General features: G+C 36.3%; 1 protein-coding gene across 1 annotated transcript in view; it reads left to right on the forward strand.

The window, feature by feature from the left end:
- DLC1 (DLC1 Rho GTPase activating protein) overlaps positions 1–26920 on the forward strand; it is a 406473-nt gene that overhangs the window by 13414 nt on the left and 366139 nt on the right. Inside the window, 1 exon segment of the mRNA XM_041752236.1 lies at positions 1239–2378. Within this exon segment, the coding sequence (XP_041608170.1) occupies positions 1362–2378 (1017 nt within the window). The 5' untranslated portion in view covers positions 1239–1361.

Genomic DNA, 26920 nt, shown 5'->3' on the forward strand with positions numbered 1-26920 from the left:
GCCTGGTTTCCTGGTTTACTTAGATTTTTATGGCCAAATTCTAATAGACGTATACAAACTAAACGCCTTAGAAGCGAAAAAGAATGCTACTGAAATTTCTGAAGAATTGTACCAATTATTTTTACCATGTTCACATCTTCTTTTTGGTTCACTGAATTCCTGCATGAGGAGTTCACATTTTATACATACTTAAAGCTATGTGGAGTGGGGCACCGGGGTGGCTCAGTGGTTGAGCGTCTGTCTGCCTTTGGCTCAGTTCATGATCCCGGGTCCTGGGATGGTGTCCCACATTGGGCTCCCTGCAGGGAGCCTGCTTCTCCTTCTGCCTGTGTCTCTGCCTCTCTCTGTGTCTCTCATGAATAAATAAACAAATAAAAATCTTTAAGCTAGGTGGAGGGAAGGGGCACAAGTAGAATCTCATTCCATGGAGACAGTGAAGTTTGTTGGCTACTTAGTTAGAAACAGGACCTAGTTTGAATCCTGGTTTACTTCTGGGATATATGACCTTGGGCAACTTATTCAATGCCTCTAAGCTTCAACAAAATGAGCTTGCTAGCTAGTGGTAGCAGTGATAGCATGAATGCAAATGTATTTATCCTAAGGCATGGTCAATGGTGTGTTATACTTTCTTGTGAATTGTGTGTTAATAGGAGCTAAACTAGATTATTCCATGTTTCTTAGTCACTCCCTGGAGTAAATACATCCTGGTAGTTTGGGATCTGTATTAGCTCTTTCCAAACTAAGACATTATATGTGCTGTCTCTATAGCTCATGTCGTGCATGAACAGTTCCCTGGTGGCCTCTGCTGTGATTTAAACCAAACAGCAAATAGATCTTTATAAGATCTTGTGTTCACAAAAGTGGAGCAGGAAAGCATGTATGCGAGAGCAACAGGTTTCTTCTGGTGAATTTTGTTAAGTACTGCAATGCAAATGTGTTCTTAATGGAGTTTCACACATTCAGTACTTGGATTGTCATTCATTAATAGGTCAATCAATTCAGCTGCATTTCAAGTGTTGTCAGTGTTTTTGACCAGAAATATTAAATGCAAAATTTTGTTCTAATACTATGCTACTTCTTAAAGAAGTAACATCATTAAAGCTAAGGAATAGAAGCTTTTAAAATCTCTTACTTACTCTTTCATAGCACAGATTAAATGTGCTCTTTTCTAAGATGTATTTTGGTTTGTTAATGATTATCCTGAACTATATACATATATTTTTTAAAAAATTTAATAGGTGGTGAAACGACAAAACACTCTCTTCTTCGACCAGTGGATATGAAGTCATCTTTCATCAAGTTCCATCTCCTTTAATCTCAAATGGAACATATCTCTCTATCTGTTGTCAAACTACGATGACATGTCTGTAGCTATCAGAAAGAGAAGCTGGGAAGAACATGTGACCCAATGGATTGGGCAGCCTTTTAATTCTGATGATCATAACCCAGCATGTCATCATGGACTAGTAGCTGACAGCTTGCAGGCAAGTATGGAAAAAGATGCAACTTTAAATGTGGATCGTAAAGAGAAGTGTGTTTCACTACCAGACTGCTGCCATGGTTCAGAGATGAGAGACTTTCCTGGGAGGCCAATGGGTCACATTTCAAAGGAGGTGGATGAAAATGACAGCCATGAAGATGAAGATCAGTTTCTTTCTCTGGAGGCCAGCACAGAAACACTAGTACATGTTTCTGATGAGGATGCCGATTCTGATCCATATATTACAGATGATAAGCAGATTTTAACTACCCAAGGACATAAAATATCAGACCAACATAGCAGCAGAGGAGCAGGCTCCTTAATAAAGACGCTGCCCATCATGGAAGGTAACCAAAGTAACTCCTGGAGAATGGCTGGTGGAGCTGACTTAGGACTGGTAGAAGAAAGGGGAGAGAAAAAAGTTACTTACATTGTAAGCAAAAGCCTGGAGCTTTGTAATGATATAAGTTTAAGTGAAATAAAAGATGCACCCCAATTAAGTGCATGTGACTCTTTGACTGTGAAAGATATTGTGCCTGAGAAACAATTGTTTAATTCTGCTGTGATTGCTCAGCAACGGAGGAAACTTGACTTCCCTAAAGATGAACATGAAAGAAACACCTGCAGTGTAGTACAGGATGAGTTCTTGGCTGCTCCTTGCATGGACAGAGGACTGCCGTTATTAAAAGCAGATTCTGGAAGCTGCCTTCTGCAACCTCCTTCCTGCTCTAGTGGAATGTCAGCTGAAAATGGCCTAGAGAAGAGTGGTTTCTCAGAACATCAAAACAAAAGTCTCCCAAAGGTCAACTCAGGAGATGGCATGCAGTGTTTACACTTAAAGGAAACTCTGGCCACCCAAGAACCCACAGATAACCCAGTCAGGCTTCGCAAAAGAAAGGTAAGACACATACACAGATTATCTGGCTTTTGGGATTTTATAAATATCCTTGTTGCCATCACTTAGTATTTTGCAAGGATTAATGACATGTAAATGTTTCTTTTGCCTTATATTGTAGCTGTATAATTCAAAGACTATCTTATTGTACAAATCGTCAAAATATACAAAAACTAAAATTTATTAATCTATTCAGTTCACTAATAGAGTTTATAATAGTTTGTGAACATTGTATTTTGGAATTGTGTTGATGACAAAATTGGTTTCATTTCCTCCTTTTGAAATTAAATAGCCACCAGATAGCTCATAGGTCAAGGTATATCAGAAGAATGTTCTCTAACTTTTAGAAAGACAGAAAGTCACAGTATTTACTTTATTTAATGTCAATTATTTGGGCTTTTTTTCCCCTTTTTAAATTTTTTTTTATTTTTTCCCTTTAAAAGTATGTTTTATCATAATTAAAGTGCTATGAATCACTGTGAATAATGACCCTTTTCACATACAAAGGCAACAATATCTCCAAATATGCTGATAAAATTTGAAATAATATCTTGACACATTTGCCATCGATAGTTGTATCAATCTTTCTGTAACTCTTAACCAAAAAGAGCCAATAGCTGAAATTATTTTTTCATGCCAAACTTCCTTTGACTAATCCTGTAGATGCCATACTCCTCTAAAAAGTTTCTGAGTGAGAGGAGCAAAGATTGGGGTTACATGAAGCATTGTTTAGCTAGTAGACTTGGCCAAAGTTTTCTTATCTTTGGGATTTTCTCCAAATTCTTCCAACAATGTAGTGCTTTTGAATCCTAATGTAAATACAAATATAATTTCTTCTGTAAATCCAACATGGTCATTGGTATTGAAAACTCCCTGCAGATTGGACAACATCCTTCTCCATCTTTTGATAAAATATTAATTCTTCATTGCAATTCTCCTAACATAAAACCAGTGTTCTTAGTTCTGCTCAACTAGGGCTATCGGCAATGAGGAAAAAAAATAATCTCTAACTCTGTGATTAAAAAAAAAAGTCTGGTTTCCATAAACTGTGGTTTTGCTAACAAACTAGATCAGTTTGGTTTAAATGAAGTCAAAGACTTGACAGCCAAGATCAGTGTGCTTGAACTATATGACAGCAGAGAATTCCATGCTTCTGGCAAACTCTTCCTTATATATTGTATTAAAATATTAATTCTCCATAAAATTGTTATGATTGGCATGCTCAGGTCACTTTTTCAGAAATGTGCATTTATTCTATCAAATCTGTTGGGAATGTAATAATGACATAAGAAATTATTAACTGACCTATGACACAGCTCCCCTAAAATAAGACAAACCCTGCCCAACTGCCGACAGAAACATTAAACATTCCAGAAACATATGCTCACCACTTGGACATTTATATCAATACTAAGAATGCTGGAAAGAATTTGCTCTTGGACATGTCGCTATAGCATGGTTCCATTATGAGAGCAGTAATTATAACCTATTTACAAGTTCTAACTTAAATATTCTATTTTAAGCATTTCATCATTCTAAAGTGTTATGGCACTGTCTGGTGGAATATTTGCTTTGACTCTACAGCTCATTTGGGATGCTTTGTAATAAGAAGATTAAATGCAGAATTTCAAGGTTAGAATCTACTCTGGAAAAGTATGATTATGGGAAGCACTTATAATCAAAGTCTTTAGGAATTTCTGTTCTATTTTATACTGAATGAATATTAAAATATCTTTGAATTAGCAACTAGCCATTTTAGAACTTTACCAAATAATATGGTAAAAAAAATTTCATAAAAATATATGGGCAGAGGTATTCATCATTATATGTTACTCACAAAAAAAGAAATAACCTAAATTTCCATCAATAAAGAATGTTTAATTACTGTCTATTATTGGAATGCTACATAGACATTAAAAAGATAGAGTGAAATCCATGTGCATTAACTGAATAATGCTCATTATATGGTGTATCTGGGAAAAGGCAGTGGCAAACCACTTTGTATAGCACATACCAATCTTGTTTGACAAAATCTGTGTATATAGATATAAATATTAATAGGGACAGGGGTATAAATCTCTTTATATGATTAAATAAGACGATGCAAATTCTGACTAAATAGGCATAAAAGTGTTAATAGCAGTTACTTTGAAAGAATGGAATTAAAAGCATACTATATGTTGGCAAATAGAACTTGAGTAAAAAAAAGTAATAAAAATAAATAAATAAATAAATAAATGTATAGAAGCAAGAGATTCTCACCTTTTATCCTATATAATTTTTATGAAAGCTGATAAAATTATGGATGAAATGCATACAATGAACAGAAGTACGAAAATAAAGTAATATCAGATACATAAACTATTTGGAGTATTTTCTGCATAGCACAAAATGACCCTTTATATAATTATTATGATTATCATCACTTCCATTAAATGGAAACAAGTATTTGTAAAGTCTTCAAAATATCAACAAGAGTTGCAATCAGCTACTCCATTCCTAATGCCAGTGAACATCACTTAAAACATGTAAACTTCTTGGAGAGACACACAGCCACATTTTCACGTCTAAGGTATTAGGTACTAGATGTTGAAATGAATTTGCTTAATTGTCTATATCTGTAAAACTATTCATCAGCCATGGTGACAGCTTTAAGAGTAGTGCATGGAAGGTGAAGCAGAATATAAGCTAATGAAATTTTGGTGAGAGAACTTTAATCAACTTATTATCCGAAGGCCATGAGTAAACCAAATCCTTCACTGAATTTATGAGCATGACTTTTTTTGAGGGGTGGGGGTCAGGGTATAATCGAGAGTTTAAGACTTGGAAAAAAAATGAAAACTAAAGTAGAGCTTCTAAGAGTGATCCTCGGAATGTACTGAAATAGCACTGTACTAGAGATATCATTGTACTCTAGATATACATTATCGCTCCTTGAAACCTATAAATCTTGGCAGGCATTCATTGTTTTGCATGATGTATTTCTTGTTGTTTTCCAGTGTTATTTCTGGCCACCAAGGATAGCTACACATATATTTATTAAGAGTCTCAAGAGAAGAGGACTGCATTTGTAGTATATATAAATATTAACTTTTAAGCTAATAATTCTAAATATGATGAAATATATCATTAAATTGAAGCCACTGAAATCAAAGGAAAATCAAGTAGATTAGGAGCAGACATTAGCAAATGAGTCAGAAGGCCGTGTGGCATATGACTTGTGCTTATAGAGCGTGGGTGGGTCTTTGGGGTAAGGCAGCTGGTTAAGAGCAATTCTCAGAGACAAATTCCACAGAAATCTGGAGGAGGGAGTCAGTCTAAGAAGTGGTCTCTTTAAACCAAATGAGATGTGAAGATGGAAAATATGTAGGGAAAGACTTGAGGTTAGACTTTTTTAAAGAACTAGTGTATTTGTTCTTGATGGTGGTTAGCTAATTAAAGAGAATCCAACATTCAGTCCTCTCTAGAGACTATTTAAATTGTTCCCAAAGTTTTGCATAACCATAATAGTTATATAAATGTATGAACATATTTTTATTTGCTCACATAAAACATAATCCATATTACAAAGCAATATAAACTGCAAAATCTTATGCAAAAATGATCTGAGCCTTGAGAAGACACCTAATTCCATATTCAAACAAAAATCTCACATTCCAACACTAAATTAAACTATATCCTTTATGCTGTAGTTTTGACTGCTGTTGTAGAAAACCAGCATAAAAGTGGCTTAAACGGTATCTTTTTCTCATATACACATAATAAGTGAGTATAAATAGTTCTGGACTAATATGTAGCCTCTATATTTTCAAAACCCCTGGCTCTTTTGATCTAACTGTTCTACCATTTTGATCCCTTATCAATTTTAAAGTCAATGGGAAGAGTTGAAAGTGCAGGAATGAACACACCCCTATGTAAAGGCAGTAGCCAGAAGGGACACACTTCTTTTTCTCTCATATTTCATGTGCTAGAATTTAGTTCCATGACCACACCTAGCAATAAAGCCTAAGAAATTGAGTCTGTATTCTGGGTAAGCAGGTGTCTGCTAAAAATTCTATTATCAAGGATGAAGGAGAAATTTTATATTGAGTGATAACTCATAACATTAAATATGTTAGGAACAACTAGGAACAACACCCTACCATAAATTTATTCCAGTGTACAATCACAGGAATAAACAGTCTGCTATATGTTCTGTGGCATTTTCTATAATTTTTTAAATGTAATTTAACACTACAGAATACCTTACCGTGGTAGGAAACAATTCAAAATGATGATGACGAAATGCTACACTTTTTTTATGAACCCCCCCCCCCCCCGGAGCAAAACATTATACTGTATATACTGTACTTTATCTCTGGGCAAATGTAATACATTAACTAGAAATGACTGATAAAATCAAGTATTTTCTCCTTACCCTATCTCTAAAATATGTATAAATTCAGTAAAAGTTCACTCATATTTGAAATGACCTTCTCATTCCTTTCTATGACCTTCTTTTTTTTCTTTTTTTCTGTCTCCTGAATGCCTATGTGGGAGCCTTGTAGCATGAGGAGGCTGCCATTGACCGATGGGTGACATAAAGAACATAGTAAATTATGCAGAAAATAGAATGGACTGAGATAGGAAGCCAGCTGGAAGAATATAAAAAGGAAGGAAAAAGTTGTCTAAGAAATAAAAACAAAAGGATAGTTAAGTTAAAGCCCTAAGATATGTTGAATGAAAACAAGGACTAGTGGAATAATTAGAGATTGTTAATAAGCCTAGTATCATTTGATGAAGAGAGAAGGAATAGAAAGCAAAAAAGGATATATAACAGTATGATTTTATACTCAGTTCACATGGGTTTTATTTTTTTTTATTTTTTATTGGAGTTCAATTTGCCAAAATATAGCATAACACCAAATGCTCATCCCATCAAGTGCCCCCATCAGTGCCTGTCACCCAGTCACCCCAACCCCCCACCCACCTCCCTTTCTACCACCCCTTGTTCGTTTCCCAGAGTTATGAGTCTCTCATATTCTGTCTCCCTTTCTGATATTTCCCACTCATTTTTTCTCCTTTTCCCTTTATTCCCTTTCACTATTTTTTATATTCCCCAAATGAATGAGACCATATGATGTTTGTCCTTCTCCGATTGACTTACTTCACTCAGCATAATACCCTCCCATTCCATCCACGTCAAAGCAAATGGTGGGTATTTGTCATTTCTAATGGCTTGGTAATATTCCGTTGTATACATAGACCACCACGTCTTCTTTATCCATTCATCTTTCGATGGACACCGAGGCTCCTTCCACAGTTTGGCTGTTGTGGACATTGCTGCTATAAGCATTGGGGTGCAGGTGTCCTGGCGTTTCACTGCATCTGCATCTTTGGGGTAAATCCCCAGCAGTGCAATTTCTGGGTCAGAGGGCAGATCTATTTTAAACTCTTTGAGGAACCTCCACACAATTTTCCAGAGTGGCTGCACCAGTTCACATTCCCACCAACAGTGCAGGAGGGTTCCCCTTTCTCCACATCCTCTCCAACATTTGTTGTTTCCTGCCTTGTTAATTTTCCTCATTCTCACTGGTGTGAGGTGGTATCTCATTGTGGTTTTGATTTGTATTTCCCTGATGGCAAGTGATGCAGAGCATTTTCTCATGTGCATGTTGGCCATGTGTATGTCTTCTCTGTGAGATTTCTGTTCATGTCTTTTGCCCATTTCATGATTGGATTGTTTGTTTCTTTGCTGTTGAGTTTAATAAGTTCTTTATAGATCTTGGATACTAGCCCTTCATCTGATAGGTCATTTGCAAATATCTTCTCCCATTCTGTAGGTTGTCTTTTAGTTTTGTTGACTGTTTCTTTTGCTGTGCAAAAGCTTCTTATCTTGATGAAGTCCCAATAGTTCATTTTTGCTTTTGTTTCTTTTGCTTTCGTGGATGTATCTTGCAAGAAGTTACTGTGGCTGAGTTCAAAAAGGGTGTTGCCTGTGTTCTCCTCTAGGATTTTAATGGAATCTTGTCTCACATTTAGATCTTTCATCCATTTTGAGTTTATCTTTGTGTATGGTGTAAGAGAATGGTCTAGTTTCATTCTTCTGCATGTGGATGTCCAATTTTCCCAGCACCGTTTATTGAAGAGACTGTCTTTTTTCCAGTGGATAGTCTTTTCGCATGGGTTTTAAAGACACTGTCTTGTTGAGTAGATTGTATTGTTTTTAAACTTTTTGCTCTGGGTTGAGGATTAGGGATGGCAGAGAAAAATCATTACCTGGTGGAAAGTTAACATGCAGATAACACAAGGCCTTCCCAGCTATATTTTAGCTTGATTTGTGTTCCAGGTGAATCTGGTAATTTTACAAGTAACTCATTTTTGTATTCTTAGACCACTGAAAACCATCAAATTATTTTATGCCTCTTAAACAGATTATTGCCTTATGACTAGAAAGCCAAAAACATATTTGGAGATATTTGGGGCTCAAGTATTTTGCCTCATTATAAACACAAATAAACACAATTCCCCTAAAACCACGTATAAATGCTAGAAAAAAAACCCATTTAAATATATGATAAAGGATAACATCAGACACGGTGTCTGATAAAACCAATCACTAATAAATATTGAGCATTTTCAGTATCCCAAGCCCTATACCATGTATCTGGTACACCACCATGAGCCAGATAAACTGTGAAGCAGTTATGTGAAACATTGCTGGAGTTCCCAAGTAAGACTTTTGTTTGACTAATATGTAAGGCTAGCCCCAAGGGAGAGAACAGTAGTGGGAGAGAATGAGAGAAGGGGTGGGGCACAGGAAGAGGAGGAGGTGGAGAGAGAGAGAGAGAGAGGAACAGAGAGAAGGATAAGTGGTGATAGGATACCAAGAAGTCCTAGTTAATTGCCAGGAAAAGCAACAATACAATTCTTTGACAAAAAGTGGGTTTGTAGCAGGCTGGAATCAGAACCTTTTCCAGCACGATGCAGTTATGGCTATCTCCAGCAGGAATTTAATAAGGAGACAAGGAACATGAATTTGACTCCAGTGATTATAGAGCAGGTGGAAATAAATTATTGTTATTATAGGTTCACATGAGGAGCTCTGCTGAGTACAGTCATCTCCACCCATCTCCACCCAATGAGCTTGTATTTCAAGATCCTCAGCTAGTGTCACTTGGGGGAGGACTTTCCCAAATTTCCAAGCCAAATTAACTGCTTGATTCTATCTTTACTCATAGAAGATTTATCTCTTTTATAGTGTTTACTGTCAAATCATTTGATCCCACCCTTGCTAACTAAAACATAAGCTTAGTGGGGGCAGTTTTGTGCCTGTAGCAGTTCAAATGTGTGCCTATTTCATTCAGCCTGGTGCTTAGAACTCCATTCATAAATGTTTGAATGAATGAATATTTCTGTCATGGTAAAGGATTTATTTTCAGAAGACAAAATCAGGTGTCTAAAGCCCAAGTATAAAGATGCAGAAGAAATGGAACCATACAACCCAAATCCAAAACCAGACATCTCATTCTTTGTACCATAATCTCCTCTCTATGCTCCCTACTAGTTCTGTGCTAAAACAGAGCATAAGGGAAGGGGGAGAAAAGAACTATATAAAATATGGGTCTCTGAGGCTACCTTCAAGTTTGGTTATTATTACTGTTGGTCTCAAAATAACTAATTAATTGTAACTAATCTAGGACATAGAAATCTGAGGGAAAAATGTTACTCAGAATCCACTTAGTTGTTTCCGGAGAGGAATAGGCAAAAGTCAGTGTAGATGAGGAAAATATTAGAATATCTCTTCACGTTTATTTTTAATTTATCCTTTAATTTTATACATATTTTATAAGATATATGATATATTAATACAAAAGTATATGTGTTATAATTTATAAGTATATAACATACACACACTCCTTGAGGAGCCCATGACCAAAAATGTTCGGAGGAGATTGGTTCAGAAATTCTCCAACTTCTCTGGTTCATGTCATTCTGAGGAAGTTGGGGATAGAGTGGAGGGAAAATGACAGGAAAAATAGAGTAAGAGATTGAAAGACAAATGAGTAGGAGAGATTAAGGGATTTGTTTAGAAAATGTCAGACGATAGTAAATTTTATTTGTAGTTTATATTGTGAAAACCACATAAAGTAGGGAGATTTGCTGTCAGGTGCCTCTAAGGCAGAAAAATAGACTCTGAATGAGAGCAATTAGATCTGGATGTTTCTTGTTCCAGATATTTTTTTAAAGTAGTTATGATGTGTAGTGGGCTTCTGATCAAGCAGTGATTTAGACCCAAATTGCAAATTTACATTATTAGTAACAAGATCATTAATAAATCCACATTAACCCAACATCAGCTTTTATTGGAGCAAGAATTAATACACATTTATGATGTTATTTTAAATAATTAATGGGTATTTCAGAGCCAATTGCACATTAGAGGCTATCGTAATAGTGAAACTGATTTAGTTTCTTCTTCATGGATTTCTGTTACTATAAACCAGGACCAACTTATTAATCTTTTAATACCAACAAAACCACCATAAGTTTTGGCTTCCTCCCTCAAACAAATGCCAATATCCACAAAAGTTGGGATAACTAACATAGCCTACAGAACAGGGCCCTGCCTCTGTTATCTGGGCACTAAATGCAGTGGTGCCAACAGAATCTGTTCACTTCCTGGCTCATATTCTTAGAAATAAAGTGCTTATCCTCGCTGCCAACAAGATGTCTATTCCACAGATAATGTTCTGTCAAGAAAATTATAGTGCTACTTTAGAGATAACCTTACAATTTTCAAAGGAAACATAAGCAAATAGGAAAATACACTTTCACTTTTTTCAGTTCTGTCTACATTGCCACAGGAATAAAACTAGTAATTAATGAAACTCTTGAATTTAGGGTTCTATTTTTTTTGAGCCACTAGAACTTGAAAAGGATTTTATATACATTAAAAGTTAACCTAGAGGTTTTTTAAAAATTGAAATAGCATTATTATTGGGTCTAGAAAATGAATGGCTTGATCTGAGTTTGATTTTCTAACTGAGAGAATAAGCTGGTGATGAGGAGAAAGAGCACAGTACAAATTGCAGGGTGCCATTTAAACTTTGTACAGCTTATATGTCCCTAAAATAATGGAGGCAACATTCTCTACACCACAAGGTTGCCAGAACATTAAATGATACAGAAAACGTGATTAAACAAACTACCTAGTACAACTCCTGTAACAATCCATTTTTTACCAAAACTCGAGGTCAATTGACAGTTGCATAACTGAAAAATTGCAGGCAGACTTTGTATTCACAGCACAAACAGCAGCCAGGGTCAGTAGCTACTCTAGTTGTAGATTTCTGGAGTGCTGCAGGTCCTATGATAAACCTCCACACTGTCTACAGTATGGGTATACACAGAACCAAATAATTAAGCCAATGGACTCTGAAACCAAGCTGCCTCTCTCACTTGTAGCTTTGTAATCCTGTATGTTATTGATTTTCTCTGTGCCTCCGGTTTGTTTGTTTGTTTTCATCTGTATAATGGAATACTTCACTCTGGTGTTAGGAAGATTGCATGTTCATATATAGAAGTAATTAAAACAGTGCCTGACACATAGACAATAACAAGGACTTGAGCTATTAGTTGCAGTAGTTGTTGTGGTCTGCTGTTTGTTTGACTAAATTGTCCTTGTTCTAGATCTGAGAGTAAGCTGAACTGTCTGGGAATAGGTGTGGGGAAAGACTGACAAGTATGGTTTTTTTTTTTTATAATTGATTCATGAGATACATAGAGAGAAAGGCAAAGACATAGTCAGAGGGAGAAGCAGGCTCCATCCAGGGAGCCTGATGTGGGACTTGATCCCAGAACTTTAGGATCATGCCCTGAGCCAAAGGCAGACACTAAAACGCTGAGCCACCCAGGTGTCCCAAGACTGACAAAATTTAAAAGAGGATTTAGAAAATAAATCAACCTTCATGGACATCTTTGCTACCTAGATATCATGACAGATTAAATCCTGTAATATGCATCCATTGACTAAATAAATATTAAGTGCCTTCCCTTTCCCAGCACTTTGTCATGTGTGGTATAAGATCCAAATAAAAAGCATATGTACATCCTTACCTAAAGGAGTTTACATATTGCAAGGGCAATATAACATAAATAGCAAAATATTCCATTAAATTGACTTTAATAACCTTTCCTTTTAGAACCTAATATAATGAAAAGTTTGGAGTCACAAGTACAGTAACATCACGCTTCAACCTAACCCAAGGTAGAAAATATTAAAATCTATGGAGCTAGAGCATTACAGGGTAGGAGAGGGACTCCGTCCCCGTGAGGAAGTCAAAGAAGATTTCACCAAGTGATGCCAGAGCTGAGAGAATGAAGGAGAGGAATCTCTCTGTCTCTACTTTAACTGTTCTTGAGAAGTAAAATTTTATTGTTTTTAAATACATAGATTTCAATGTTTGGGAGTCAGTGAAATAAATACATCAGGAAAGCTATTCGGTAAACAATCACTTTTAAATGCTAAGATGTGCTTTGGAAACTATTTCATGGTGATATAAACATCAAAAGAGGAGGACAGTACATCATATGCCATACTTCAGCTTAGGCAAAGCAGCTTTCTGTTTCCAAACATAGATTTTTAGCTTCATAACTTCTGGGCTCACTTTGCGATAGATAGATAGATAGATAGATAGATAGATAGATAGATAGATAGATAGATAGATAGATAGATAGATAGATAGATAGTTTGATTTCAGCATACTAATGAGTCCTGAACAAAAACTCTAGCTGTGTTAATTTGCTCCCACCTAGTATTTGATTAGTTTGCAGAAAAGTGAAATGAAGAACATGGGCATTTGATTGATGACTAAAGCATCATTGGGAGGTGTACTCACAAAATGGTTCAACTATGAAATGGTGATGAGACTGTGATTCTCAATAATTTTTATACGCTCATAGATATGTAAGAATCATCTTTGGAATGCTACTCATTAATGTTCTTATGATGGGCAATCATAGCAAGGTGATTAAAAAGCATAATCGACTAAAACTATAACTAAAAAAGCAAGAGAATATGGGCACTGGGTGGCTCAGTCGGTGAAGTGTCTGCTTTTGACTCTGGTCATGATCTCAGGGTCTTGGGATCGAGCCCCTAAGCAGAGAGCCTGCTTCTCTCTCTCTGTTTTGTGCTCTCACTTGCTATCTCTGTCTCTCTCTCTCAAACGCATAAATAAAATCTTTTTAACAACAGCAAGAGAATAATTCCTGTTTGTTAAGAATTAAATTCTAATTATGAAGTTTCACATTCTACTCACATATTGGCCTAATCAACAATTGGAAATTTTCCTGAGAGTCACTTTGAAGTGGTACCAAAGGTATTTGACAGAGTATAACAGAGGAGAAATGTACTTCATGAATACCTGATAAAAGGTCAAATTTCAATTTGCATCTTCCTCCAGTTTAAATAAGAATTTTTTAACCATAAGAGCCCACAGTCTCTATGAGTGATGTGAATTTTCTGATGGTTAACAATGTGTGCTGAGGACAGCACCCTGACCATGCCGTTCATCTTCTGTTGTTACACAGTGAAAGATTGTTGCTCACACACTCAGTGTGCTGATGACAGCCTTCATTTTTCAGCACCATTATTTAAATATTATTTACATTAAGTGTCAATTTGCACCACAAAATCCATTTTATGAATTTTTGAATGAGTGAAATCTTTTCTTAAGCTATGAGGTGTGTAAAGCCTACAGCAGGAATACTAAAGATAAAATAAATTTACTTAACCAAATATTGCATATGTATATACACATATAAAATAATATGTATAGTACATATATAAAACTTAAATACCTATATAAATTTATTTGCAACATCTGCAATCATCAAGCACAATCTGAAAGGCAGTATTTGGCTTCCTTCAACAATGTAGTCTTTATTGAGACTTGGAGTAGAGGATGTGACAAAACACAGAGGAACTAAGTGGTCATGACCACAGAGACATTTGCATGTTGGCTGGTGGTGGTCTATTCCCACATGTTTCCAGGGGAGATGTAAAAGGAAACCAGATGCAGGCAAGGCCTCTGTGGTAAACGTCATCTTCAAGGTCTATGGACTGTTTCTCACCTCTCCACCCTCTCACTAAGAGCATAGGGAAGGGAAGTGGAGTTTGGCCAACACAGCAGACCAGTGCCCACATTAAGAAACAAACAGTTGAGCTCTTGGGTACAGAGTTATTTATCACAGTATGCATTTGCCTTTGGGTATGAGAACTTTAATTTTGATCCATGTCTCAACAACATCCCTTGCATTTTGTCTTCATTTTACTGTAATATAGTAACATGATGTTTAACGTCCTATCACATCTTCCTTTACCCAACAAGCGAGACGTTGTCCACTTGACTGTTGTAGGCAGCATCCTACAAATATGGGATGAGACGCAGAATTTGCTTTTCATAGATTCATGGAATGTTCCAGCTGGAAGACACTTTAAACATCCTTGCATTTCACTGTAACTGGAATAATGTCTGTGTATTGACAAGGCCAAGGAGCTATAATTTAGAGTGTTAATAGTGGTATGTCCTGTTACCAATGTAAAGTTGCTTCCCCATGGAGAAGATGCTGAGTTGCATATTATCATGGAGAAGCTATAATTTAAAAGTAATCAGAAAGAATTGGCCAACATCAAAATGTAACACAAACCTAATATTAAGGGTTTTTTGAACGATGAAAGGAAATGTTTTATCCTTCTATTTCAGACATTTGTCCTCTTGGTGTGCAGAAAGAAAAAAAAACACAGCTTTAAGAATTTGACTACCATTTCAGGTATCTACTGACAAGAATATGAAATAAAATTTTGAAAACTGAAAAGAAGATGAAGTAAAGTTTATTTTTCTCAGCTTCTCCTGGTTTCTAGCTTTATACTAAAAAGTTACTCTTTCCTGAGGCATGAATTTTCATTTAATTCAATTATTCTGTACTCTTTCCCTGTGATCAGCATAGACTTTTATCATAAATATTATCTCTATCCACTTAGAAGTTACAAAGTGGTTTCTCTCAGATGTCTTCAATGTTTGGGTTGAAGCAAGATAAATTTTAAACAAGCTGAAAAGTATTTCAAACAAGTTCCATACTGTGAGCAATCATTAAGGAGGCAAGGAGAGAAAGGAAATTAGCCAGCAGATTTCAGTATAATCCTCACCCAAATTTTTTAAACATATTAGTGATTATGTAAAACACTGAATTTTTATACTTAAAATTTGACGTAGACTAGAAACAAAAAACATGCTAAGCTGTCCATCACCCTATTCTGGGCAACCTAAAATGGAAATAAATCTATTCAATCACATGTAATACATTACGGTTATTGTAATCCAAAATTTCCAAACCTGACCACCTAGATCGTTTATTTTATTAATAGAGAATAAATAGGCAGTAGCCAAATTGCTTACAGAAAGCCAATTGATTATGAACTTTAATTGCTAACTTTCACATAAATCTTTTCATTTTTAAAAAGGGGACCAGATTTACTCAGGAGATGTCAATAGATAAGTCACTCTGCTGATATGACTTATATATGTGAGCTGCTGCCCAATATTTGTGCCTCCAGTATATTCGCTTCTTTTTTTTTAAGATTTTATTTATTTATTCATGAGAGACACAGAGAGAGAGGCAGAGACGCAGGCAGAGGGAGAAGCAGGCTCCATGCAGAGAGCCCGACGTGGGACTCGATCCTGGGTCTCCAGGATCACGCCCTGGGCTGAAGGCAGCACTAAACCACTGAGCCACCGGGGCTGCCCCCGGTATTCCCTTCTAAAGTCAGAGGACTGTACAGTACTTAGCCAGAGCTCCAGTTATTGTATAGAACATTGTAGCAAAACATGGTGACATAAAGTTGTTTGAGGTAAGGCAAGATGCGTGAGGTTGGTATAAAATGGACAAGGAGCACTGCAGTCTCCAAGAAGGAAAATCTGTACACTACTGTTATCAACATACACTGAAGTCATGTAAAATCCACTGTTTATGATGAGAAACTAAGATAAAATATGGTGAATAATAAAAATGCCCACATTGAGGTTTCCTACATAATTTGAGGGTTCATGGAAGAAATATAAGAGTCAATCTCTACTAAGAAGCAATAGTAGAAGTGTGTTAATAGGACCTAGGAACCACTGCCTGTTGGAAGGGAATGTATTTAGTCATGCCTAACATACCAAAGAGGTGTAGCTAACACCCTTTTTTTAATTTTTTTTTTAATTTTTATTTATGATAGTCACAGAGAGAGAGAGAGAGGCAGAGACACAGGCAGAGGGAGAAGCAGGCTCCATGCACCGGGAGCCCGATGTGGGATTCGATCCCGGGTCTCCAGGATCGCGCCCTGGGCCGAAGGCAGGCACCAAACCACTGTGCCACCCAGGGATCCCTGTAGCTAACACCCTTAGAGTGAATAATAACCTTCAATAGGGATTTTTGTTGTTGTCGTACCGCATTTCAAATCCAAGGAGTTATCCTTGACACAGTGTTTTCGAGTAATTATTACCATTTCAGCCACTTAACAATAAAACTTGATTTGGCAAGAATTATTAGCAAACTCACAAGTATTTTCCCCTGTCCTGGGCAGTGGACACCAGTGGACACCCAAGTGAGAAGCAGCAGTCAGATTTTCCCGAAGCGCACTACTGTTTGCCCTGAGGGACTGCTTATATTCAAAGTGACATATTTACCTTCTCCTAAGGCTGCCGCCTCCGTTCCTTCTGCACAGAATTCCACTGCCACTTTGATAACACCCTTCTGCATTCCTAACCGTCTCATGAAACTTTTTGAAACCAAAAGAACTAAACAGGTGCATATAATTAAGAGTGAGTCATAAGGAATATCCACCCTCCCAAATGTGTAGTCCCACTTTTTCACTTAAGAAGGGGTTTAAAAGGTCAAATTTACTTTGAAGCAATGCAAATTAAAGTATATTCACAGCTCTAAGAACTGAAAGAAATCAACCCATTTGTAAAAGATATGCTTCAGAAATTCCAAATGTTTGTTTAAAACCAGATCCATATTGTCACCCCTTCTCCCTCCCTCTCCATTTCTTTCTCTGTTGGCAAGTCATAGTGGCAGAAAGAAAGCTCAGATGAAAAGTTGAGAGCTTTGGAATCTCTCTTCGCTTTAGAAACACTGTAGAAATGCACCTGTGAGCTTAGCTGTAACTAACAATACTTATGAATATAATATTTCTACATCCTCAATATTTCTCTTCCCTAACCCCTTAATCCCCTCACCATCTCTTGCTCAAATTACTGCAACATCATCGTGATTTGTTTGGCTCCAGTCCTAAACCCCACAATTCTGCACTTTATGCTGCACTCCAAATTATCTTTATCCAGTCCACATCTGTCCCGTTTTCCTCTGTAGCTTTAACATTCCAATATGCTGGACAAGGATTTCAAGGACAGTTGCATTCTGGGCAACTGCTCACCTTTGTAGTCTCTTCTGTGCCACACCTCATCTCACCTTTTATAGCCACATTAAACTCCTGTCAGTTACCTAAATTCGGAATATTCTCTCTCTCTCTCTCACCCAGAAAGCTCTCCCAGCCCATCTTCCTACCCTAGGCATTCCTCAGGTCACGTCTCACAGGTCACTTCACTCAAAATCTTCCCTGAACCCCTCAAACTGAATTGGGACCTCCTTCCAGGTGTCATCTGTGCATGCTGTCACCCTCTGTACCTACCCTAGCATAGCACTTAGCACACTGTGTTGGACTTACCTGTTCACTTATCCATACTGCAGTGGTTGAATGTGGAGGCTCCCAAAAAGCATGTGTATATCCTAACCTAGGAACCTGTGAATGTGACCTAACATTGGGAAAAAGGGTCTTTGGAGATGTAATTAAGAATCTCAAAATGAGATCATCCTGGATGACCTGGGTGAACCCTAGATCCAATGCCAAGTGCCTTGCACAAGACAGAAAAGACAACAGATGGAGCAGAAGGCCATGAGAAGATGGAGGCAAAGATTGGAATTATGTGGCCAAGAAACACCTGGAACTGCCAGAAGAGGGAGAAAGCAAGGAAGGGTCCTCTCACAGAGCCTTCTGAAGGAGGATTGCTCTGCCAACACACCTTGATTTCTGGCCTCAGGAGCTGTGAGGGAAAAAAGTTCTATATTTGGCAGGTATTTGGGTGGCTCAGGCAGTAAGTGTCTGACACTCCATTTTGGCTCAGGTCAGGATCTTAGGGTCATGGGATCAAGCCCTCCTCAGACCCTGGGCTGAGCATGGAGTCTGCTTAAGATTCTCTCTCTCCCTCTCCCTCTGCCCCTTCCCCCAACCCTCTCTCCAAAAAGAAGGAGAAGAAGGAAGAAGAAGAAGGAGAAGGAGAGGGAGAAGAAGAAAGAAGGAAGAAGAAGAAGAAAGAAGAAAGAAGAAGTTGTTCTGTACTTTTAAGGCACTAAATTTGTACTAATTTATTAGAGGCAGCCTCAGGAAACTACAGTAGTCCAATATTCCTCCTTATCTGAGGTTTCAGTTACCAGCAGCCAATTGCCTTCCAAAGCAGACGCTCCTCCTCTGATGTGGCTTCTTGACGTCATTAGCCTCCAGTGTAGGTCCCAAAGGCTACATCATCACCTCACATAATCTCACCATGGGGCATTTTATCATCTCACATCTTCCCAAGAAGGGTGGGCACAGTACAATAAGATATTATGATAGAGAGAGAGAGATGATACTCAAATAACTTTTACTACAGTAAATTGTTAGACTTGTTCTATTCCATGATTAACTGGTGTTCATCTCTTACAGTGCCTAATTTATAAGTTAAACTTTATGAGAAGTATGTTTGTATGTAGAGGCAAAACCAGACTTACAGGGATGGTACTATAGGCGGTTTCAGGAACCCACTGGGGGTCTTGGAACTTTTCCCTGGTGAATAAAGGAAGGGGGTGGGTAATGTGGTACACAAACCTACACATCTTATGAAATTTCTTGAGAGTAGAGACTAGCATACTCATAGCTTATTCACCATTCTCTCTCTAATGCCTAGTGTGTGCATGGCATACAGTGTGCACTTGTGCACTTATTACATTTCTGTAGAACGAGTGATTGAGGGAAGGCTGGCACAGCCCATTGAGCATTACCTTCATGTACAGTAATAATTCACACTACTTCTTTACTGTCTTCTTGTTCCAGTTAAATCACTTAATCACCTCACACTGTATTTCCTCATCTTTAGTTTTATCTGGTAGTTCTTTGAAAGTTATAATAAAAATAACTATAGCAGATAACATGAGGACACTTCTACATAAAATGTAGCTTATTTTTTTGAGACATAGCATGCATTCGGTAATTATAAGTAATTACGTGATGTAAAAATCTCTGAATCAATTCCAAGCTTTAAATTGTCTCACTGCTTAACTTGAGAAAAGATTCTGCCTGTAAGATAGCATTGGTTTATTTACCAACTCCATATTTTTATATTTTTCTAAGTATATGTGATACATGCAAAAAAAAAAGTATAAAATGAAAGTTAAATTTCCTCTCTGACTAGTTCCATTTTTCCAAAGACTACCATTGTCAACTGTCTCCAATTCTGGTTCATTACCTAAATAACTATAAATATTTGCTTTTAAAATATTTATTAATTAGTGACAGTAGTGACATAGAATCTATGATGTTCACTTGTGAAAGACATTTATTTCCTTCTGTCGGCTATTCCGTGCCTCTCTCCTAGCTTTGGTGGTCTGTTGATTATTTTTAGTTTTTCTTGGCTTGTGAACAATCACCTGATTGACTAGGACATGAGTCACATGGGAACAGAGGTCCATCCTACACAATGACTTCATAAATTGTCAACATACAAATTTGTGGAGTGGGAGAGTCACAGTTTGATCCATAACAATTGCTTATATTATGCTAAGCACAGTCCATGTAATGGACTAAAACCAATGGCTGACAAATTTTCTATCATCGAAAAATTACTTTCAATGGAATTTAGTGTTCTCATACTAGTTCAAAGATTCTCCCCTATACCTACTGATCTTTATTGTTTATGTATTTTTATTTATAATATTTATTTATTTATTTGAGAGAGAGAAAGCATTGTGGGGAGGGGCAGAGGGAGAGAATCCCTAGCAGACTTCCTGCTGAGTGTGAGGCCGGAAGAGGGTCTTGACTTAAGGACCCTGAGATCATGACCTTAGCCAAAACCAAGAATCTGACACGTAACTGACTGAGCCACCCAGGTACCCCTATTTATATATTTTTAGTTCCTCTGGTATTTGCCTTCATGAATATGCCTCCTAAATAAAATGTTTATTTGTTCATTGTTGATTATCCATTTTAAATAGTATTTTATTTCCATTTCAAAAGTTTAGAAAATTAGTACTTATGCGTACCCCCCATTCTGTCTTCTGATTTTTGTTGATGGTATTCTTTTTATATTTTCAAGGTTTTAACATATACATTCTCTCTTGAGGCTAAAATTAATTGTTCCATGTCTAATTATAAAATTCAAAATCCACAAAAAGCTTTATAGTATGTAAATAACCACTCCAGGAAAACAACAACAACAACAATGAAATTGGACCACAGAGAAGCAGATGTAAGTCTTGTCATTTAAAGGGAGATCACTCAGGCATCAAGATCTAACAGATTTTAAAATCCTTCTGAATTGCTTCCATTTTCTATATCATGCATCTTTTGCGTATCCATGTTCTTTAGCTTTCTTACATTTTTATTTATTAGGTTGACATATGTCCTTGAATAACTTTATCATATAGTTATGATTATTTATTAAGTTCTTTTATATCCATAAGTGTTGCTATTTTTCCCATATTTTAAAGATTAAGCAGATTTAGAACTCTAGGCTTTTTTTTCTTGTCTTTCTTTCCTTCCTTCTTTCTTTTTTTTTTTATTTTGTCTTGAGAAATTTGATGACATTCCTTGACTCTCCTGTGACCCAGTATTTAAAATATGAAGATCTATGTCACCCTGATAACTTGTTTTCTATAACTTATTTTTAAATCTCTGGATCTTCTTAAGATATATTCTTTATTCTTGGAGTTATAAAATTTATTAGGTTGTGACTATGAATATTTTTGCTTCTTTTGAATGCAACCTACTGTTTACTAAGATCATTCAATCTGAAAAGCTGTCTTTCATCAGTTTAAGAAATATTTCTTACGATATTTTAATGAGTACTGACATCTCCCCTTGTTTCTGTTGCTTCTGCTCAGAATTCTTATTATATGTTTTTGAATAACCTGTATCTATGTCTCTTAACTTCTATTACTTGACACTTTTTTGTATTTTTGCATTATTTACTCTGAGATTCTTTTTTTCTTTTTTGACTCACTGCACCAAATCAGCACTTTGGTCTTCAGGTAGATGCATTTTATCATTCATTGTATGTTAAAACATTTATTGTTTTACTCCTCTATTTTCAATTTACATAGCTCTTTGTTTTTGTTATTTAATTACCTTGTCGATAAACAGTTAGTGAGCATTTACTGTGTGCCAAGCACTCTTCTGGATGTACAAGAAACAAAATAACATCTTTGCTCTCAAGGACCTACTTTCTAGTATAGGAAAGCAGAAAATAAATCCAACAAATGAATGGTAAGCCAACTAAGGAGTAGAATGAACAAAAGAAAGAACAGAATCAAAGAGTAGGATCTTAGAAGCAATGCAAAGGAACTGTTTCTAAAAGGAGAGTGAAAGAGGATGTTTCAAATGCTGTGGATAATATCAAGAAGAAACGTGGCATTTCACAACATAAAGTCCATTGGCTGGCTTGTTCATAGTTTGGTGAAGGGAGATGCTTGCTTTCAGAAGGCTCAAGAACAAAAGGGAGGACAGGAATTAAAGAAAGTAAGCAGAGCCAGCTATTAAATCATGATTTAATATTTGCTGTAAAAGAACATGAAGGGAGAGGGTAAAAGCCAGAAGAGGATGTGGAGTCAAGAGAGATTGTTTTTAATATTTAATGGGAGATATTTAGGTATCATATATGGAGAGTCAAAAAATGACCCAAGAGAAGAAATACCATTGTTACAAGATAGGAGGTAGCTCTAAGACTGATATCGTTGAACTGATAAGGGAGAAGGGAATCCAGTAGAGGGATTGGGTTTAGACAGTGCTAAGACTTCATGTGTGCAACAAGAGTGAAGGCAAAGCATATGGAATATGTTCTCTGCCTGCTTTTTGATAATAATGTGTTCATGTTTTATAGATGGAGCATTCTCTTAAAACTCTCTGAGAACACTAATTATAGAGATAATTTAATGTGAGGTTTAGAGATTTTTAATGTGAAGCTGTATTACCTGAATTATTTCTTTCTGTGCAGAGTCTCTTTCCCTGCTATTGATTTTTCTTAACAATTTAGTGATTTTTCCCTCTTCCTTGTTATGACTAAGAAGAACTGGATAGAGGGATGCCTGGGTGGCCCAGCAGTTTAGCGCCTGCCTTCAGGCCAGGGAGTAATCCTGGAGTCCTGGGATTGAGTCCCTCCTTGGGCTCCCTGCATGGAGCCTGCTTCTCCCTCTGCCGGTGTCTCTGTCTCTCTGTATATCTCTAATCAATAAATAAAGAAAATTTAAGAAGAAGAAGAAGAAGCAGAAGAAGAAGAAGAAGAACAACAACAACAACAACAGGATAGCAAAGGTGACTGGTGTGTGATCTCCCTATGATTTTTGTAGAAATCCATAATTCTCGCATAAATCATATATTTCCACTTCTCATGTCTCCATCCTACCCACATACTCATCACAGCATTAAGAAGTACTATAAAAAAAGCCTTTTTGGCTGTCTCCTTGGATCCAGTTTTTTTCTCTTACTCTAGTTTTTTCTATACAGTATAATCAGATATGAACTTGTTAAGAAAGCACCATCACCAGCTTATTTCCCTTCATGAAAAACTAACCTAATCTCTTGGTTTTTATCAAATGGAGATTATATCCCTAGCCTGTAATTTAAACTTCTCTATTAAGTTCTTGTTAAAAATTTTAAACTTACTCTCACTATTCTAAAGAGTCTTACAGAGACTCATCACAAATCCCTGCTCTCTGTCCACGATGGACTCTTAGAGTCTCTTAGTTACTCTATACACCCAGTTGCCTCATTCCAGCATTTACCACCTAACTGTTTCAAATTCATACTACTTTCTTTAAGTTCCCAAAGCTACCTCTTCCTCCCTGAAAAAGTCTTCGCTGGGAAAAGAAGTGAAATGAATGAAAGTTAATCTTTTTAAAAATCTTGTTTGAAAATGAACTAATAAATGCCCTGATATGGTGGTACTGTATGCACATTGAGGTCACTATCTATGTCCTTTGTGCAGTCTTGGTGATCAGTATGGTATAGTGAGAAACAGGGAGTTGTCTAGCAGGTAGATGGATGGATGGGATAGATGATTGAGTGTGTGTATTCCCCCAGCCATAGCTGACTACAGAATTGTCTCCATTTTCAGTATGGTAGGTGTAAGAGAAAAGAACAACTTCCCTTGCTACATATATGGATGAAGAGAAGAAGATTCCCTCATTGTGGTGTCTTCACATATCCTTGAGTCTGCTGTATTAATAGTTTTATGAACAAGAAGGAGTGTATCCCACAATAAAATTGTAATTGTTTGTGTGAACATATACTTTTGTTAGTATATTCATTCAGCATTGTTTTTACCATCTAATATTTAGGCATCATGTTGGTTGCCTGGGAATCAAAGATGAAAAAGTGTCTATCATTTTCCTTAAGAAACTCAAAAAACTTGAAGAATAAACTTCTATAACTCTAACTTTTAGGGAATATGCTCCACCAGTGTGATGACCATTCATCCTTGTTTGTCTGGCCACACTGATTTACGCCTGTTGTCCCTACCTCCTGCCTACTTTGCTCCCCCTTGTACTTTCTGAAATGTCTCATTTAGGTGATAAATTACATCATCAATATATTGTACTAACCATACTAAAAAGGATTGGGCTGTGGATGTGTGTGTAAAAATAAAAACATGCCTGGTCTCCTCTTCTAAATTTAAACTTCTTAGTGGCATAAAAAAAAATCCTGCTGAAGTTAGTAGAATATATTTGCTCTTGTTTTTAATTTTCCTAATTTTTTTGAAAACCTCAACCAAATCTGTATTGATAGAGATTAAGATTTAGATGACTGGCATATGGCTTTTAAAATATCATGGAAAATAAGGCTCTTACAGCTGGATATTCACAGAAATCTATGGAAATGCTAATATTCACAAAACAATAAATTATACTAATTATGTTCCTGAAACAATGCTAAAATAACATTATGGATTCTATTTGAAGTTCAAAAAGTATAAAATACTTATTACTTTTAAATTGATAATATTTCACCCATCACAATTCCTCTCTATAGATTCTTTTTGCTTTGGGAGGCAACCTACTCACTTTTGTTATTCCCTTGGAAACGATAAATATGCTAAGAACTGGTCATCCCATAGGAGTTTCTACACTACCCATTTTTAATTCAGTGGAGAACTGGTTGTGAAATAATGACCCAAGCATATGAAAACCACAAAAAAACACAAGATGGAAGGTAATGATAAGTTTTGGTTCATTCTCTTTTAAAGAATAATTTCGCAAAAAAAAAACCTAAAAAAAAAAAAAAAAGAATAATTTCGCTCAATGCTAATTAGTTTGCAGAGATGAAATCCTGGTCTCCTTCCCATCAAGGGATCAGTTCTTAATGCCACATACTCAGCACTTGTCAATCAGCCTCAGGGTTTACAGTTCCCCAAATTTACCTGAGAGCTGAAATACACCAAGGAGTCTCCTCATCTCTGGGAGAGATTCTATGGTTATGGTAGTGTTTTTCTTTTCATTTTGAAACTACTACTGTTTATAATCTCTATTTTCTGTGGTTGCTATTCATAAAAGCTTCTTTTTTCACTTTCTTTCTTTAATTCACTAAGTAAGTCCAAAAATCTCCATGGCTTCTGGGCACATGCTAAGAATAACAGAAAATTCATTATTATAACCACTATGTTTTAGCCAAAGCCCTGATAGGAAAGATGGCCTTTGCTGGGCCCTCAGAATCAGAAGACTAAAGTCCTTTTGAACCAAACTAAAAAAATCAAGGCTTTCTCCATACTAAGGATTTTCATTAAAAAAACTTTAATTATTAAGATATCTGTACTGTATCGTAAAAAGCACCTTTTTTTCAAATCTTTGAAGAACAAATTCAATGATACAACATTGAATTTAAGTCAATGTTGATACAACACATTTAGGTCAAAAAAAGGAAAACCAGTTACAAATATTTAGAAATTTACTACCTTTTTAAAACTGAAATTATAATTTGTTGTTGTCTATTAAAAATGCCATTATGTTATATCACTATATAAATATGTTCTCATTTCATTATTAATACCTGCACTTTGATGTGGTATAAAACCACAGGAGATTTAATGATCAAAGAAAAGAAAACCAAGGGGGAAAATTTAGGCAATTATTCTCAGAGGTCTTTTATTCCCAGTAAGGGAAATTGACAAATTTTTGCATAAATGCTACAGAAGAGTAACATGAAACCTGTTATTGTTTCTTGTATTATAACGGAGGAGGCAGAGTTAGCTTCTGGAAGAGTGTTCTCATTTCAGTTCTGACAACTCCTATGACCTAGAGCAAGCCTTTCCCTTCTTCATTGTTTAAGGGAGGATACTGAATTCAGAAATATTTCTATTCCTTCCAGTTCCCTATTTTTCTGATTCCCACATACTTGTTGGTTAGTAAACTGTGTTTAGGTTTCAATATATTGACTGTTATTTATTTGTCAGTGTTTACTTTCAAACATTAGAATTTGTCACACACATGAGTTTGTCACTGCAATGGAAAGATGATAACCATGTCCCTAAAAAACAAGTACTTCAAAAACTTCCTTCTAAAAATCTGTCTTCTTGTTCCATGTGGATGCTTTACTCATAAATTTCATCTGAGCACTAAGTGTCTGTCTTACTCTGATGGGCTGCTATAACAAAATACCATAGGCTAAGTGGTTTAAACAATAAACATTTGTTTTCTTATAGTTCTGGAAGCTAGAATTCTGAGATCTGGGTGAGAGTGTGTTTGGAGTTTGGTGAGAATTCTTCTTCTGGTTTATGAATAGCCAGCCACCTTACCTTGGCAGAGAGAGGAAGCTCTGGTTTCTCTCCCTTTTATGAGAAGGATGCTAATTCCATCATCAGGGCTCTACCCTCATGACTTTGCCTAAAACTAATTAATTCCCAAAGGTCTCACCTCCTAATACCATCATACTGAGAATTAAGGCTTCAACATAATTTGGGTGGGTTGAACAAGATATTCAATCCACAGAAGTATCTCTCTTGACATATCTGGTCAGCATATCACTATCCACTCTGATGTTCAGCATCACACAGTTTGGCTCTTGGTGGTTCTCTAATTCCTTCATGTTTGTCTCTTCAACTATAACCTTTCTAAGGCAAAGACAAGTTTTTCTTTTTTCCTTATTTTTACAGTGACTAGTATTTAGGCACTTAGGAAATATCAACTGATTGATAGGTTGATATCTCTGAATTGCTGAGTAA

Source organism: Vulpes lagopus, chromosome 4 (genome assembly GCF_018345385.1).
Source record: "Vulpes lagopus strain Blue_001 chromosome 4, ASM1834538v1, whole genome shotgun sequence".
NCBI classification, from domain to species: Eukaryota; Metazoa; Chordata; class Mammalia; order Carnivora; family Canidae; genus Vulpes; species Vulpes lagopus.